The 13,177-nt window shown below is 40.0% G+C and overlaps 1 protein-coding gene across 1 annotated transcript; it reads left to right on the top strand.

Moving 5' to 3' along the window:
* The first annotated feature begins 490 nt into the window (after nucleotides 1–490).
* LOC118240380 (myosin heavy chain, fast skeletal muscle-like) lies at nucleotides 491–12,181 on the top strand. The gene is made up of 39 exons (XM_081705799.1): nucleotides 491–703; nucleotides 824–967; nucleotides 1,050–1,206; nucleotides 1,539–1,566; nucleotides 1,671–1,782; nucleotides 1,933–2,025; nucleotides 2,132–2,195; nucleotides 2,428–2,526; nucleotides 2,609–2,712; nucleotides 2,799–2,937; nucleotides 3,032–3,150; nucleotides 3,235–3,384; nucleotides 3,479–3,649; nucleotides 3,801–4,107; nucleotides 4,345–4,412; nucleotides 4,546–4,633; nucleotides 4,761–4,878; nucleotides 4,970–5,093; nucleotides 5,196–5,332; nucleotides 5,460–5,715; nucleotides 5,800–6,042; nucleotides 6,190–6,366; nucleotides 6,475–6,620; nucleotides 6,726–6,816; nucleotides 6,904–7,293; nucleotides 7,493–7,619; nucleotides 7,700–7,818; nucleotides 7,942–8,138; nucleotides 8,229–8,412; nucleotides 8,501–8,666; nucleotides 8,769–8,893; nucleotides 8,983–9,291; nucleotides 9,360–9,563; nucleotides 9,653–9,778; nucleotides 9,862–10,032; nucleotides 10,211–10,315; nucleotides 10,392–10,487; nucleotides 11,363–11,508; nucleotides 12,040–12,181. Exons 1-39 carry the CDS (start codon nucleotides 503–505, stop codon nucleotides 12,179–12,181), a joined length of 5,943 nt encoding a protein of 1,980 aa, XP_081561925.1. The 5' UTR covers nucleotides 491–502.
* The last annotated feature ends 996 nt before the right edge of the window (nucleotides 12,182–13,177 follow it).

The raw sequence follows: 13,177 nt of genomic DNA, 5'->3' as shown, positions 1-13,177 counted from the left end.
CATCTGCTTCCTGCTTTTATTAAAATACACCTTCCATGTCTTTCACATTTTGAGATTTCAGATTTTTTTTTCAGTTTTTTTTTTCCTATAATGATGTATGATGCATTTCAAGACAATTTCCACACAAAATGTTTCAATTAGTTTTGTTTCTTTTTTCCATTGTCCACAATTTGCCAGGAAATCTGATACTTTTTCCTCTTGGCATCAGACAAGGTACAACATAATAATAACACAAAATAATAATGGTGACTTGTTAGCAGAGAATTTATCTAATTTAAATGTTTGTGTGTGGTAATATGCATGGTTGTTTCCTGTTTGAATTTTCTGATCCTAAATAGAAAACAATTTACATAGATGTACGTATGTACACTTCCCCATTTAATAACTAAACAAAAAACTGATATATATTAGAGGTTTGGGGTGGGGGGGGGGAATAGGCAATGTCATCCAGGGTGAAATATATAAAGCATGTATATGTTTGACTCCACAGTAAAGCCTCACCATGGGGGATGGAGAAATGGAGTGCTTTGGTCCAGCGGCCGTTTACCTCCGCAAGCCAGAAAAGGAGAGGATTGAGGCCCAGAACAAACCTTTTGATGCTAAAACAGCATATTTTGTGACTGAGCCCAAGGAGATGTACCTCAAGGGGACACTAAAGAGTAAAGAGGGGGGTAAAGCCACTGTTGACACACTGTGTGGCAAAGTAAGTGAAAATCCAGTTGATGTAGTTTTATAATCGTATTGGCACCTATTACCTACTATTCAATGCAATTTTTCTGAATTTGTCTGATTCTTGAACAATTTGTTTTATATGTTATTTCAGACACTCACAGTGAAGGACGATGAAGTTTTTCCAATGAACCCTCCAAAATTTGACAAAATGGAGGACATGGCAATGATGACCCACCTCCATGAACCAGCTGTGCTGTATAACCTCAAAGAGCGTTATGCAGCATGGATGATCTACGTAAGTTTAACAAAGACTAAGTATTATGCAGAATTAATTTGAAAGAGCATATTGTCATGATAATCTTTTGACTCTCATTCAGACCTACTCAGGATTGTTCTGTGTCACTGTGAACCCCTACAAGTGGCTCCCAGTATATGATGCAAACGTTGTGGTCGGATACAGAGGGAAAAAGAGAATTGAAGCTCCACCCCACATATTCTCCATCTCTGATAATGCATATCAGTTCATGCTAACTGGTATGAAATTGTTTACATTTTTTTTTTTAATTAAAAAATAATTTAATATCTGTGTTACATTTAGCAGATGCTTTTATCTAAAGTGACTTACAATTATAACTGAGTACAACTTGAGAGTTGTTCAGGGGCCCAGCAGTGGTAACTCGGCAGTGGCAGGGCTTAAACCAGTAACCATCTGATTGCAAGTCGAATACCTTAACCACTAAGCTACCAATGCCCCATGTTTGACAAATATGTATAATTTATTATTAATAAATATATAATAACACTGCTTGATATAAAAAACAGTATTGATGTAACTTCATGTGTAACAATATGCAATCATCCTTCAGATCGTGAGAACCAGTCAGTCCTGATCACGTAAGCTTACATTTCTTTCAAATGAAGTTTTGTAATGAGTGAGACTGATCTCTTGATGTCTATATTTGTATTAGAAAGCACTTGTTCATCTGTTCTATCCCCAGTGGAGAATCTGGTGCAGGAAAAACTGTGAACACCAAACGTGTCATTCAGTATTTTGCAATGGTTGGAATGACTGGACAGAAAAAGACAGAGCCTGTTGCTGGCAAAATGCAGGTAAGTCTTATGTATTAATACCTATTGGAAGAACAGCAGATTGTGACCAGTTGATGGAGTAACCTGAAATTTAGGTAAGTGAATAGTTTTCAAAATTCTAACAGCACTTGCATTTGTGCACATCAGTAAAATATTTGTCATCATCTCCAGGGTTCACTGGAGGACCAAATCGTTGCAGCCAACCCCCTTCTCGAGGCTTATGGTAATGCCAAGACTGTGAGGAATGACAACTCCTCTCGTTTCGTAAGTACACACAAACTACCTGCTTATATAAAAGGAAGGTTGCACTGTGTATTAAAGACATAGAATAACAATATTACATTAATGTAACTGTCTCTTAAATGTCCAGGGTAAATTTATCAGAATTCATTTTGGACAAACTGGCAAACTGGCCTCTGCTGACATTGAAACATGTAAGTTTCAGCAGAGTATATTTACATTCATACTAAATATGTGATTTAAAATAATAAAGCTAACAGTGAAACAGGCCCTGATGACAGTAATCAGTGGAAAAACACAATGCGGTTATTTGGCATTACTGCTCATTGAAACAAATCCACTTAGTAAGAAAAATAAATCTAAGTATATGAATAAGTATATAATAACATGAAAAGAGGGAAAGCTTAGCTAGATGCTTGTAAACAGATCTGCTGGAAAAGTCAAGAGTCACATTCCAGCTGTCTGCTGAGAGGAGCTACCACATCTTCTACCAGCTCATGACTGGACACAAGCCTGAGCTGCTTGGTAAGTCTTACTGCTATCAGACCTTTTTACATTAGCTGTAAAAGGTCTGGCCTATTTGGTTTTATTTTTTCCTGTCACACAGAGGCGCTGCTCATCACCACCAACCCCTATGACTACCCTATGATCAGCCAGGGTGAAATCACAGTCAAGAGTATCGATGATGTGGAAGAGTTCATTGCCACAGATGTAAGGAGAACCTGTGTAAACTTGTATGCTCCCATGAAAAATACACTATGTTTTGATTTGTTATCCCAATTAATTTCACTACACAGACTGCTATTGACATTCTGGGCTTCACTGCTGATGAGAAAACAGGCATCTACAAGCTGACTGGAGCTGTGATGCATCATGGCAACATGAAGTTCAAGCAGAAGCAGAGAGAGGAGCAGGCTGAGCCTGATGGCACTGAGGGTACATACGATTATCACCAATTTATTTCATCCTATAGAAGTAACATACATAGTCTTCAGTTTTCATGAATAACTCTAACACTTTTAAAATTCAGTGGCTGATAAAATCGCCTACCTCATGGGCCTGAACTCAGCTGACATGCTGAAAGCCTTGTGTTACCCCAGAGTGAAAGTGGGAAATGAGTTTGTGACCAAAGGCCAGACTGTACCACAGGTAATGTGATATAAGCCAACAGAGGTGTTAAATAAGGTTTTAATAATCTCCAGCAAATCACAAGTCTATGTTTAAAATTTCCAGGTCAATAACGCTGTCAGCGCTCTTTGCAAGTCTGTCTATGAGAAAATGTTCTTGTGGATGGTCATCCGAATCAATGAGATGTTGGACACAAAGCAGCCAAGGCAGTTCTTCATTGGAGTGCTGGACATTGCTGGATTTGAGATCTTTGATGTAAATATTTGTTGAGTCTACAATGTTTGCTTTACACAGTATAACATAAGTCAGTACTTAGAATATTAATGTTAACATTAATATTTTAAAACAGTTCAACAGCCTGGAGCAGCTCTGCATTAACTTCACAAATGAAAAACTGCAACAGTTTTTCAACCACCACATGTTTGTGCTGGAACAAGAGGAGTACAAGAAAGAAGGAATTGACTGGGAATTCATTGACTTTGGTATGGACCTGGCTGCCTGCATTGAGCTTATTGAGAAGGTAAGGCTGTACAGAGTCAGTAATACAGTCAGTATTCAGTAATACAAATATTTAACAAAGCAGTAGTACTTTAACCACTAATAATGTCATCTTGCTATCAGTGTCACTTAAATTGTTTATTTAAAAATAAATAAAAAATTGATACCAACAGCCAATGGGCATCTTCTCCATTCTTGAAGAGGAGTGCATGTTCCCAAAGGCTACAGATACATCCTTTAAGAACAAGCTCCATGACCAGCATCTTGGCAAAACTAAGGCTTTCCAAAAACCAAGGCCTGCCAAGGGCAAGGCAGAGGCCCACTTCTCCCTGGTGCACTATGCCGGCACTGTGGACTACAACATTTCTGGCTGGCTGGACAAGAACAAGGACCCCCTGAATGAGTCTGTTGTGCAGCTGTACCAGAAGGCAGCAAACAAACTTTTGGCCTTCCTTTATGCAGGCCATGCATCTGCTGAGGGTAAGATTAAATTATTACTGTAGCTATGACCTTGCCTGAGTATTTGCAGGGAGCTGAATTTAAAAAAGGCTAACCCTTTCAGGTAATCTTGATTATTCAAGCATTATTCATACAGCTTAATTCATACATCTTAATGATTACCTACTGATCTGTAGGAATTGTGCAGTTTATGGGCTTAAATGTAAAATTGAAACTAAAGTGTAACATCAATTCATTTGAACTCTGTTCACCAAACAGCTGAAGGTGGTGGTAAGAAGGGCAAGAAGAAGGGTGGTTCCTTCCAGACTGTGTCTGCTCTGTTCAGGGTAGGAACACGTTTATAGTGAAACATGTACATAAGAGGATCTTCTTGAACCAACACTAAAACTTGTAATTATAACAAAACGTTACCAACATATATTGTTTTTCATATGTTGTCAACAATGTCAAACTCCACAGGAGAACTTGGGCAAGCTGATGACCAACTTAAGGAGCACACACCCTCATTTTGTGCGCTGCTTGATCCCAAATGAGTCAAAGACTCCAGGTGGGTGTCATGCATGCATGCATGCATGCATTCATTCATTTATTCATTCATGTATTTATTAGTAAGATACTCTAAATGTTGTACCTTTAATGTAAAACTATACATAATATAACTGTTACCACTCTAGGTCTGATGGAGAATTTCCTGGTTATTCACCAGCTGAGATGTAATGGTGTGCTGGAGGGTATCAGAATCTGCAGAAAGGGATTCCCCAGCAGAATTCTTTATGGTGACTTCAAGCAAAGGTTACTTATTTACTAATATTCAATGGAATCAGTGCAATTGTTTTTAAATAAATTGTGAAATGTCATATTTATTGAGCCATTTCCAATACAGGTACAAAGTCTTGAATGCCAGTGTCATCCCAGAGGGACAGTTCATTGACAATAAAAAGGCTGCAGAGAAACTCTTGGGCTCCATTGATGTGGACCACACCCAGTACAAGTTTGGACACACTAAGGTGAATGATATTCATGGCACAACTAAAATGGAATAATATGTCATGTTTTAAACACAGAAGTGGTTGGAGTATTAAAAATTGCTGCACATTTTCTGTTGTTAGGTTTTCTTTAAAGCTGGTTTGCTTGGTACCCTTGAGGAAATGCGAGATGAGAAGCTGGCAACTTTAGTGACCATGACTCAAGCTTTGTGCCGTGGCTACCTCATGAGAAAGGAGTTTGTCAAAATGATGGCGAGGAGGTATGTGTATGTTTAAATAAAGAATGTGCCAAATATCATATGTCATGGCAATGACACTACAGTAATTAATATACAAATTTAGAATGTATAGTCTAAACTAGATTCTAACCTGGATCTTGAATTCTAGAGAATCCATCTTTACCATCCAGTACAACATCCGCTCATTCATGAATGTGAAACACTGGCCATGGATGAAGCTGTACTTCAAGATCAAGCCTCTTCTGAAGAGTGCAGAGACTGAGAAGGAAATGGCTGCCATGAAGGAGAACTTTGAGAAGATGAAGGAAGATCTGGCAAAGGCACTGGCCAAGAAAAAAGAGCTTGAGGAGAAGATGGTGTCTCTTCTGCAGGAGAAAAATGACCTGCAACTGCAAGTGGCAGCTGTAAGTGCTTAAAATACACAGTTCGGCATGCCTTTGTAGTCTCTACAGGAAAAAAGCCTTTAACAAATCCATTTTAAAAAACAGGAAACAGAAAACCTCTCTGATGCTGAGGAAAGGTGTGAGGGGCTCATCAAGAGCAAGATCCAGCTTGAGGCCAAACTCAAAGAGACAAATGAAAGACTGGAAGATGAGGAGGAAATCAATGCTGAGCTGACTGCCAAGAAGAGGAAACTGGAGGATGAGTGCTCTGAGCTGAAGAAGGACATTGATGATCTAGAACTCACCTTGGCTAAAGTGGAGAAGGAGAAACATGCCACTGAGAACAAGGTTATAATTTGTTATACATTATTGCAATATCATTCAATGCAATTTCTTGCCCAGATAGCAAGTTTACACATATATAATTATATCAAGCAAGGCAACTTTTTAAAAATGGACAGAGATATATTAGGTTTCTTTTCTTCTTTTATACAGGTCAAAAACTTGACAGAGGAGATGGCCTCTCAAGATGAAAGCATTGCCAAGCTCACTAAGGAGAAAAAAGCCCTCCAAGAAGCACATCAGCAGACTCTTGATGATCTCCAGGCAGAGGAAGACAAAGTCAATACTCTGACCAAATTCAAGACCAAGCTTGAACAACAAGTGGATGATGTAAGAATTTAAGAAGCAGTATCTGTTGTATATTTAGAATACAGGAATGTTTTAATAGATTTGTCCTAATATGGTGCTCTCAAATGCACTGGTTTAAATAAAATTTAGCTTGAAGGTTCACTTGAGCAAGAGAAGAAGCTTCGTATGGACCTTGAGAGAGCTAAGAGGAAGCTTGAGGGTGACCTGAAACTGGCCCAGGAATCCATAATGGACCTGGAGAATGACAAGCAGCAATCTGATGAGAAGATCAAAAAGTATAACTCATCTCATGATATAAATAACAAACAAAGAAATATATAAAAATAATTAATTACATTTTGTTCTTTTGATAACTTGCACTGAAATCTTTTGCAAAACAGGAAGGACTTTGAAATAAGCCAACTATTAAGTAAGATAGAGGATGAACAGTCAATGGGTGCCCAACTTCAGAAGAAGATTAAAGAACTCCAGGTGATTCATCAGTACAAATTAATAGAATTTAATTTAAAATCCTCTAGTCATATGGAAATATCTAAAATTTTAAAACCTTCCTTCCAGGCTCGCATTGAGGAGTTGGAGGAGGAAATTGAGGCTGAGCGTGCAGCTCGCGCTAAAGTTGAGAAGCAGAGAGCTGATCTCTCCAGGGAACTTGAAGAGATCAGTGAGAGGCTTGAGGAAGCTGGTGGTGCCACTTCTGCTCAGATTGAGATGAACAAGAAGCGTGAGGCTGAGTTCCAGAAGCTGCGTCGTGACCTGGAAGAGTCCACTCTGCAGCATGAAGCCACAGCTGCTGCCCTCCGCAAGAAACAAGCTGACAGTGTTGCTGAGCTTGGAGAGCAGATCGACAACCTTCAGCGGGTCAAACAGAAGCTGGAGAAGGAGAAGAGTGAATATAAAATGGAGATTGATGACCTCTCTAGTAACATGGAGGCTGTGGCAAAATCAAAGGTGTGTTTATTTCACATTAAGATGAAATTTGTTTAGAATAAACTGGAGGTCTAAAGTTACCTTTAAGCGAACTGTAATTCATGCACATCTTTAACAAGGGAAAGTGAGGTGAAATTTCTCTCAACACAATACATCTACGCCTAAATTTTGAAGCACTAGTTTTAGTGTCTGTCTCTTTATATTATTAATATATTTCTAGGCAAATCTAGAGAAAATGTGTCGTACCCTTGAAGACCAGCTGAGTGAAATCAAAGCTAAAAGCGATGAACATATTCGTCAACTAAATGACACAAGTGCACAAAGAGCACGACTTCAGACTGAGAACGGTAAGTAGTATCAGCACTGTAAAGATCAAATGGTTGAAATGTTGAATTTTGTAGCCTAATTTTCCAACATCCTTTCAAAGGTGAGTTTAGCCGTCAGCTGGAGGAGAAAGAAGCACTTGTTTCCCAGTTAACTAGGGGAAAACAAGCATATACACAGCAGATTGAAGAGCTCAAGAGACAAATTGAAGAGGAAGTCAAGGTGCTTTTAAAAATGCTGTATTTGATGCAATATAGTATGTAATAATTATTGCATAAACCCAATGTAACTCAAGTAGAAATCCATTAAGAAGTAAAGTTTCAACAACTGGCCACTCACTTACAGGCAAAGAATGCCCTTGCTCATGCTGTGCAATCATCTCGTCATGACTGTGACCTGCTCAGAGAGCAGTTTGAGGAAGAGCAGGAGGCCAAGGCTGAGCTGCAGCGTGGAATGTCCAAGGCCAACAGTGAGGTGGCTCAGTGGAGAACCAAATACGAGACCGATGCAATCCTGCGTACTGAGGAGCTTGAAGAGTCCAAGTAAATCCAAAGTTCACTGTAACACACTGTTACAGAAATAACAGACATTTTATTCAAATTTACAATGTATTGGTGTTCATCTCTTTACAGGAAAAAACTTACCCAGCGTCTTCAAGAGGCAGAAGAATCCATTGAAGCAGTGAATTCTAAATGTGCATCTTTGGAAAAAACCAAGCAAAGATTACAGGGTGAAGTGGAGGACCTCATGACTGATGTTGAGAGAGCCAATGCATTAGCTACCAACCTTGACAAAAAACAAAGGAACTTTGATAAGGTCAAGAATCCGTCATCTAAAAATTATTCATGAAGACATGCTGAGCTGTTGAATTAGAATAGCATCTGATTTTCCTTCATACTAACAGATCTTGGCAGAATGGAAGCAGAAGTATGAGGAAGGCCAGGCTGAACTGGAAGGAGCTCAGAAAGAATCTCGATCTCTCAGCACTGAGCTTTTTAAGATGAAGAACTCATATGAGGAAGCTCTTGACCAGCTGGAGACTCTGAAGAGAGAAAACAAGAATCTCCAACGTAAGCTAATTAAACATAAGTATACTTGTTTAAATAATTGTGGATACTGAAAAGTTGCATTCAAATAAGAACATAGAAATGGATTTGTCTTTTCTCCCTCAGAGGAGATTTCTGACCTGACTGAACAGATTGGGGAGACTGGAAAGACCATCCATGAGTTGGAGAAGGCAAAGAAGACAGTGGAGACTGAGAAATCTGAACTCCAGATTGCTCTCGAGGAAGCTGAGGTATGACTGTACATAACTTTATGGTGTTTGAAGGTAAAACTAGATTACACTAAACTGCTTAACATTCAGCATCAAATGTAATTCTGCAGGGCACACTTGAACATGAAGAGTCCAAGATTCTTCGTGTCCAGCTTGAGCTCAATCAGATTAAGGGTGAGGTTGACAGGAAGCTGGCTGAGAAGGATGAGGAGATCGAACAGATCAAGAGGAACAGCCAGAGAGTGATTGAGTCCATGCAGAGCACCCTGGATTCTGAGGTCAGGAGCAGGAATGATGCCCTAAGAGTCAAAAAGAAGATGGAGGGAGACCTGAATGAGATGGAGATTCAGCTGAGCCACGCCAACCGTCAGGCTGCTGAGGCCCAGAAACAGCTCAGGAACGTCCAAGGACAGCTCAAGGTATGACATGTTTTTTAAACTAGGTCCTTTAGACTTGGGCATCTAAACAATTGCTGCTTTCAAATTAGGATGCCCAGCTGCACCTTGATGAGGCTGTCAGAGGACAAGAAGACATGAAGGAGCAGGTTGCCATGGTGGAGCGCAGGAATAATCTGATGGTGGCAGAGATTGAAGAGCTGAGGTCTTCACTGGAACAGACTGAGAGAGGACGCAAAGTGGCTGAACAGGAGCTGGTTGATGCCAGTGAGCGTGTGGCACTGCTGCACTCTCAAGTTAGTTCTTTTCAGCTTCAAATATTGTTGTTCCACTGTTACTGCCTGCTAAATGACCTTAATGACATCTTCCTATACTCTTGCACCAGAATACCAGTCTAATCAACACCAAGAAAAAGCTTGAGGCTGACCTGGTGCAGATCCAAGGTGAGGTGGATGATACGGTCCAAGAGGCAAGAAATGCTGAGGATAAGGCAAAGAAAGCCATTACTGATGTAAGTGAGTGCATAGATTGTGTCCTCATGGTTTAAAATTAGATGGCATGCTAATAAAATCCATGACATGGCTTATACAATAGGCTGCCATGATGGCAGAGGAACTGAAGAAAGAGCAAGACACCAGTGCTCATCTGGAGAGGATGAAGAAGAACCTTGAGGTCACAGTCAAAGATCTGCAGCACCGTCTGGATGAGGCTGAGAGTCTTGCCATGAAGGGTGGAAAGAAGCAGCTCCAGAAACTGGAATCTAGAGTAGGTTGCACTCTTTATAAAAAGAATGTTAAAAGGCTCTTTTGTTTAATTATTTGGTTGTACTATAGTCAAATTTTTACTGGAGTCTTTAGTATGTTTTGTTCATTATACATATGAAAAACAAAGAACCATCAATTTATTAATTCAAATCTTATTATTATGTATGAAATAATCATAGGTCCATGAGCTGGAGGCTGAGGTTGAGGCTGAGCAGAGACGCAGTGCTGAAGCTGTTAAAGGAGTGCGCAAATATGAAAGGAGAGTAAAGGAGCTGACCTACCAGGTACAGCATATGCTTAGTAACAAGCAGGTAGCATTAAGAATAATTCAAAACCTGAAACAGTGGCAACATTTTGCAGACTGAAGAGGACAAGAAGAATGTGACAAGACTGCAGGATCTTGTGGACAAGCTGCAGCTGAAAGTGAAGGTCTACAAGAGACAGGCTGAGGAAGCTGTAAGTTTACCACTGGGTAAAAGGCACTGTGTATTTAGTACATGCATGGCATTACACTTAATGTTTCCTTGTTAATAAGCAATATTTGCAGTTTTTTTTATTCCATATTTGTAAGATGGCTCCAACCCGGGTCAGATAGGTGATGGCAGCAACAGCTTACTGGGTGAGCAACCACGCTCTAATGATGGTGGGCCTGTGTGCGAAACAGTTAGTTTGTAGAACCGGTAAAACAAGAAAAGTAAGTAACCAAAGGTGGGGTGTGAACCCCAGCTGCTTTGTTGCACGGGGGACAAATATCCACGAGACTGCGGCAGCTATAAAACTACCTGCGCAAATATATCGCCGTTCAAAGGAACGGAGGACAATAAAACTAGAGGGAAAAAAACTAAACACCACGCCGAGTGTCTGAAAATGGAGAACCAAGGATGCCACGGGAAGAATGGCAGCCCCAATGCCCTGGGGAAACCAAACTTCCCAAACAAAACCAGAAAACACGGAGGAACCGTAATGGCTAAGGGGAGCCTTGGGAGAGAGACAGATTTGAGGAGGAAAACTGGAGAGGGGAGGGGACGTGTAAAAACACGAACACCCTCGCAGCACAGAAATGAAATTTAGCATGAGGGCTCACAGCCCTCAATACCCAAAGTTACTGGCCAGGAGCTTGGCTCAGAACTTTGGCAAATACCCAACACTGAGTGACTGGGTCACTGGGCTTATATAGGTGTAGTCCAGCTGTTGGGCATTAAGCCTGATTAGTGGTGTGTCTGACTCGAGGCCTCCCTCTGGTGGCCAGAGGGGGCCTCGGCCTGGTACCGTCCCTTACAAAATTAAGCTATATTAACAGCAATAATTGGGGTGACAATTGTTTTTACCAGGAGGAGCAGGCCAACACTCACCTGTCCAGGTTCAGGAAGGTGCAGCATGAGATGGAGGAAGCTCAGGAGCGCGCTGACATCGCTGAGTCCCAGGTGAACAAGCTGAGAGCCAAGAGCAGAGATGTTGGAAAGGTAAATTCCATTCAGTTAAAAAAAAATATTCAAACTGAAGAATTTGAACTGACCCTGTGTATTTGTAAACTATGGTTATATGATAGGGATGTCTTAATTTCAAATAAGTTCTTGTGACAGATGTTTGTAGTTCTAACATTACTGCTTAGTAGCATAGCATATATTGGCACCCTCAAAACTGTTGCCATTTTTTAAATAAAAAGATTACTTATATAAATATTGTAAAGTGAAGAATAATAACAAATAACAAATCTTTTTTAGGGCACAGCTGAATAAAGGGTGAAGACCAAATGTGGCATCAACAACAATCATATAATTTACATTTCTTGTTGTTTGTCCTTATATAAAGTATGGTTCCACTAAACTTCAACTGGCCAAGTCAAATTTATTTATATAGTGCTTTTTAGAGTCCAAGCCCCCAGTGAGCAAGCCAATGGTGACAGTGGTGGGGCAAAACTCCCCAGAGCATGAGGAAGAAACCTTGAGAGGAGTCGAGACTCAAAGGGGAGCCCCTCCTCCTCTACATGGTACTCGGTTATTGCCAGGTGCCATTTCTTCTCATCAAGTTCTTTGTCTGAAAAGAAGCAGTTGAGGAACCATGCATTCAGATGTCAGATCCAGAAAAAGAAGGAGAAAATGAAGGATGTTTCAGTGTATGCTACATACAAGGTCATGTGGACACTTTAAGACAAACACAATCTTAATAAATAAATAGGTAAATAAATAAGACACAAAAATGAAATTATTTTTCCCTCTAATTGTATCCCATTTTAATCACCATGCCTATTCCCAAACACCAACTTCTTCCTTTCATACAACCATGTACAGTATGGAAGCATGTGCTCCTTCCAAGGAACATGACACCAAGCACCACATCTTTTCAAACTGCTGTTCATGTTGCAACAGAGGGGCCACACAACACATTTGGACGATAGTGCTACCTTCTCTTAGCAAGCACACACAGATGTCCACAATTAGCTAGAGTCACAGGGGCCCATTCAGAGAGCAGCACTAATTCCCTTGTACTTCCAGCCAGATGACTGTGGAATCAGCAGGGCTTGAACCAGCAAACTCACAATGACAGAGAGGGCACTTTTCCATTACACCACTCTCTCAGTAATGATGAATGTGACACTTGGCCACAAGTACATAATGGTTTTAAACCTTTTGTTCCAGATGGACAATCTTTTTATATTCTATACATTGTTTTGTGTCATTATAATGATCTTAAATATTATTTCAAAGATTGCAAATACATTTGCTCTAGAATTCATTAATGACAATAACAGAGTGGTATAAATAACAGTTGTACAAACTGATCCCACATCTGAAATGCACAACGCCCACACTCACTAACAACTGTTTATCTCTCTTAGTTTTTATGATGAATACCTTCCATTTCTCTGTCTACACCTGTTTTAATTTATTTTTTTTAGCCTTCTGGTAGTGTCCGTTGTCAGCCAGAGGAGGATGGTGAGGTAATAAAAGAGTGTTAACAGGGAAAATAGGCCTAACAGTGCATTAGATATAATAATAATGTAAGGGAGTATAGAGATAAGGGAGTATAGAGATTCTTTGTCCTTTTAGAATGTTTTGTATACAGGGCAGAGGCCTCTGTAGAGAGTCAAAACAAATTGTCAAATTGTCAATGAGAATATAATATTGTAACAGTATAGTCTACAC

This window comes from Electrophorus electricus, chromosome 22 (assembly GCF_041902795.1).
Source record: "Electrophorus electricus isolate QZ-2024a chromosome 22, ASM4190279v1, whole genome shotgun sequence".
Classification (NCBI taxonomy): Eukaryota; Metazoa; Chordata; class Actinopteri; order Gymnotiformes; family Gymnotidae; genus Electrophorus; species Electrophorus electricus.
Note: the sequence above shows the minus strand (reverse complement) of the source record. Positions and strands in the feature narration are given on the sequence as shown.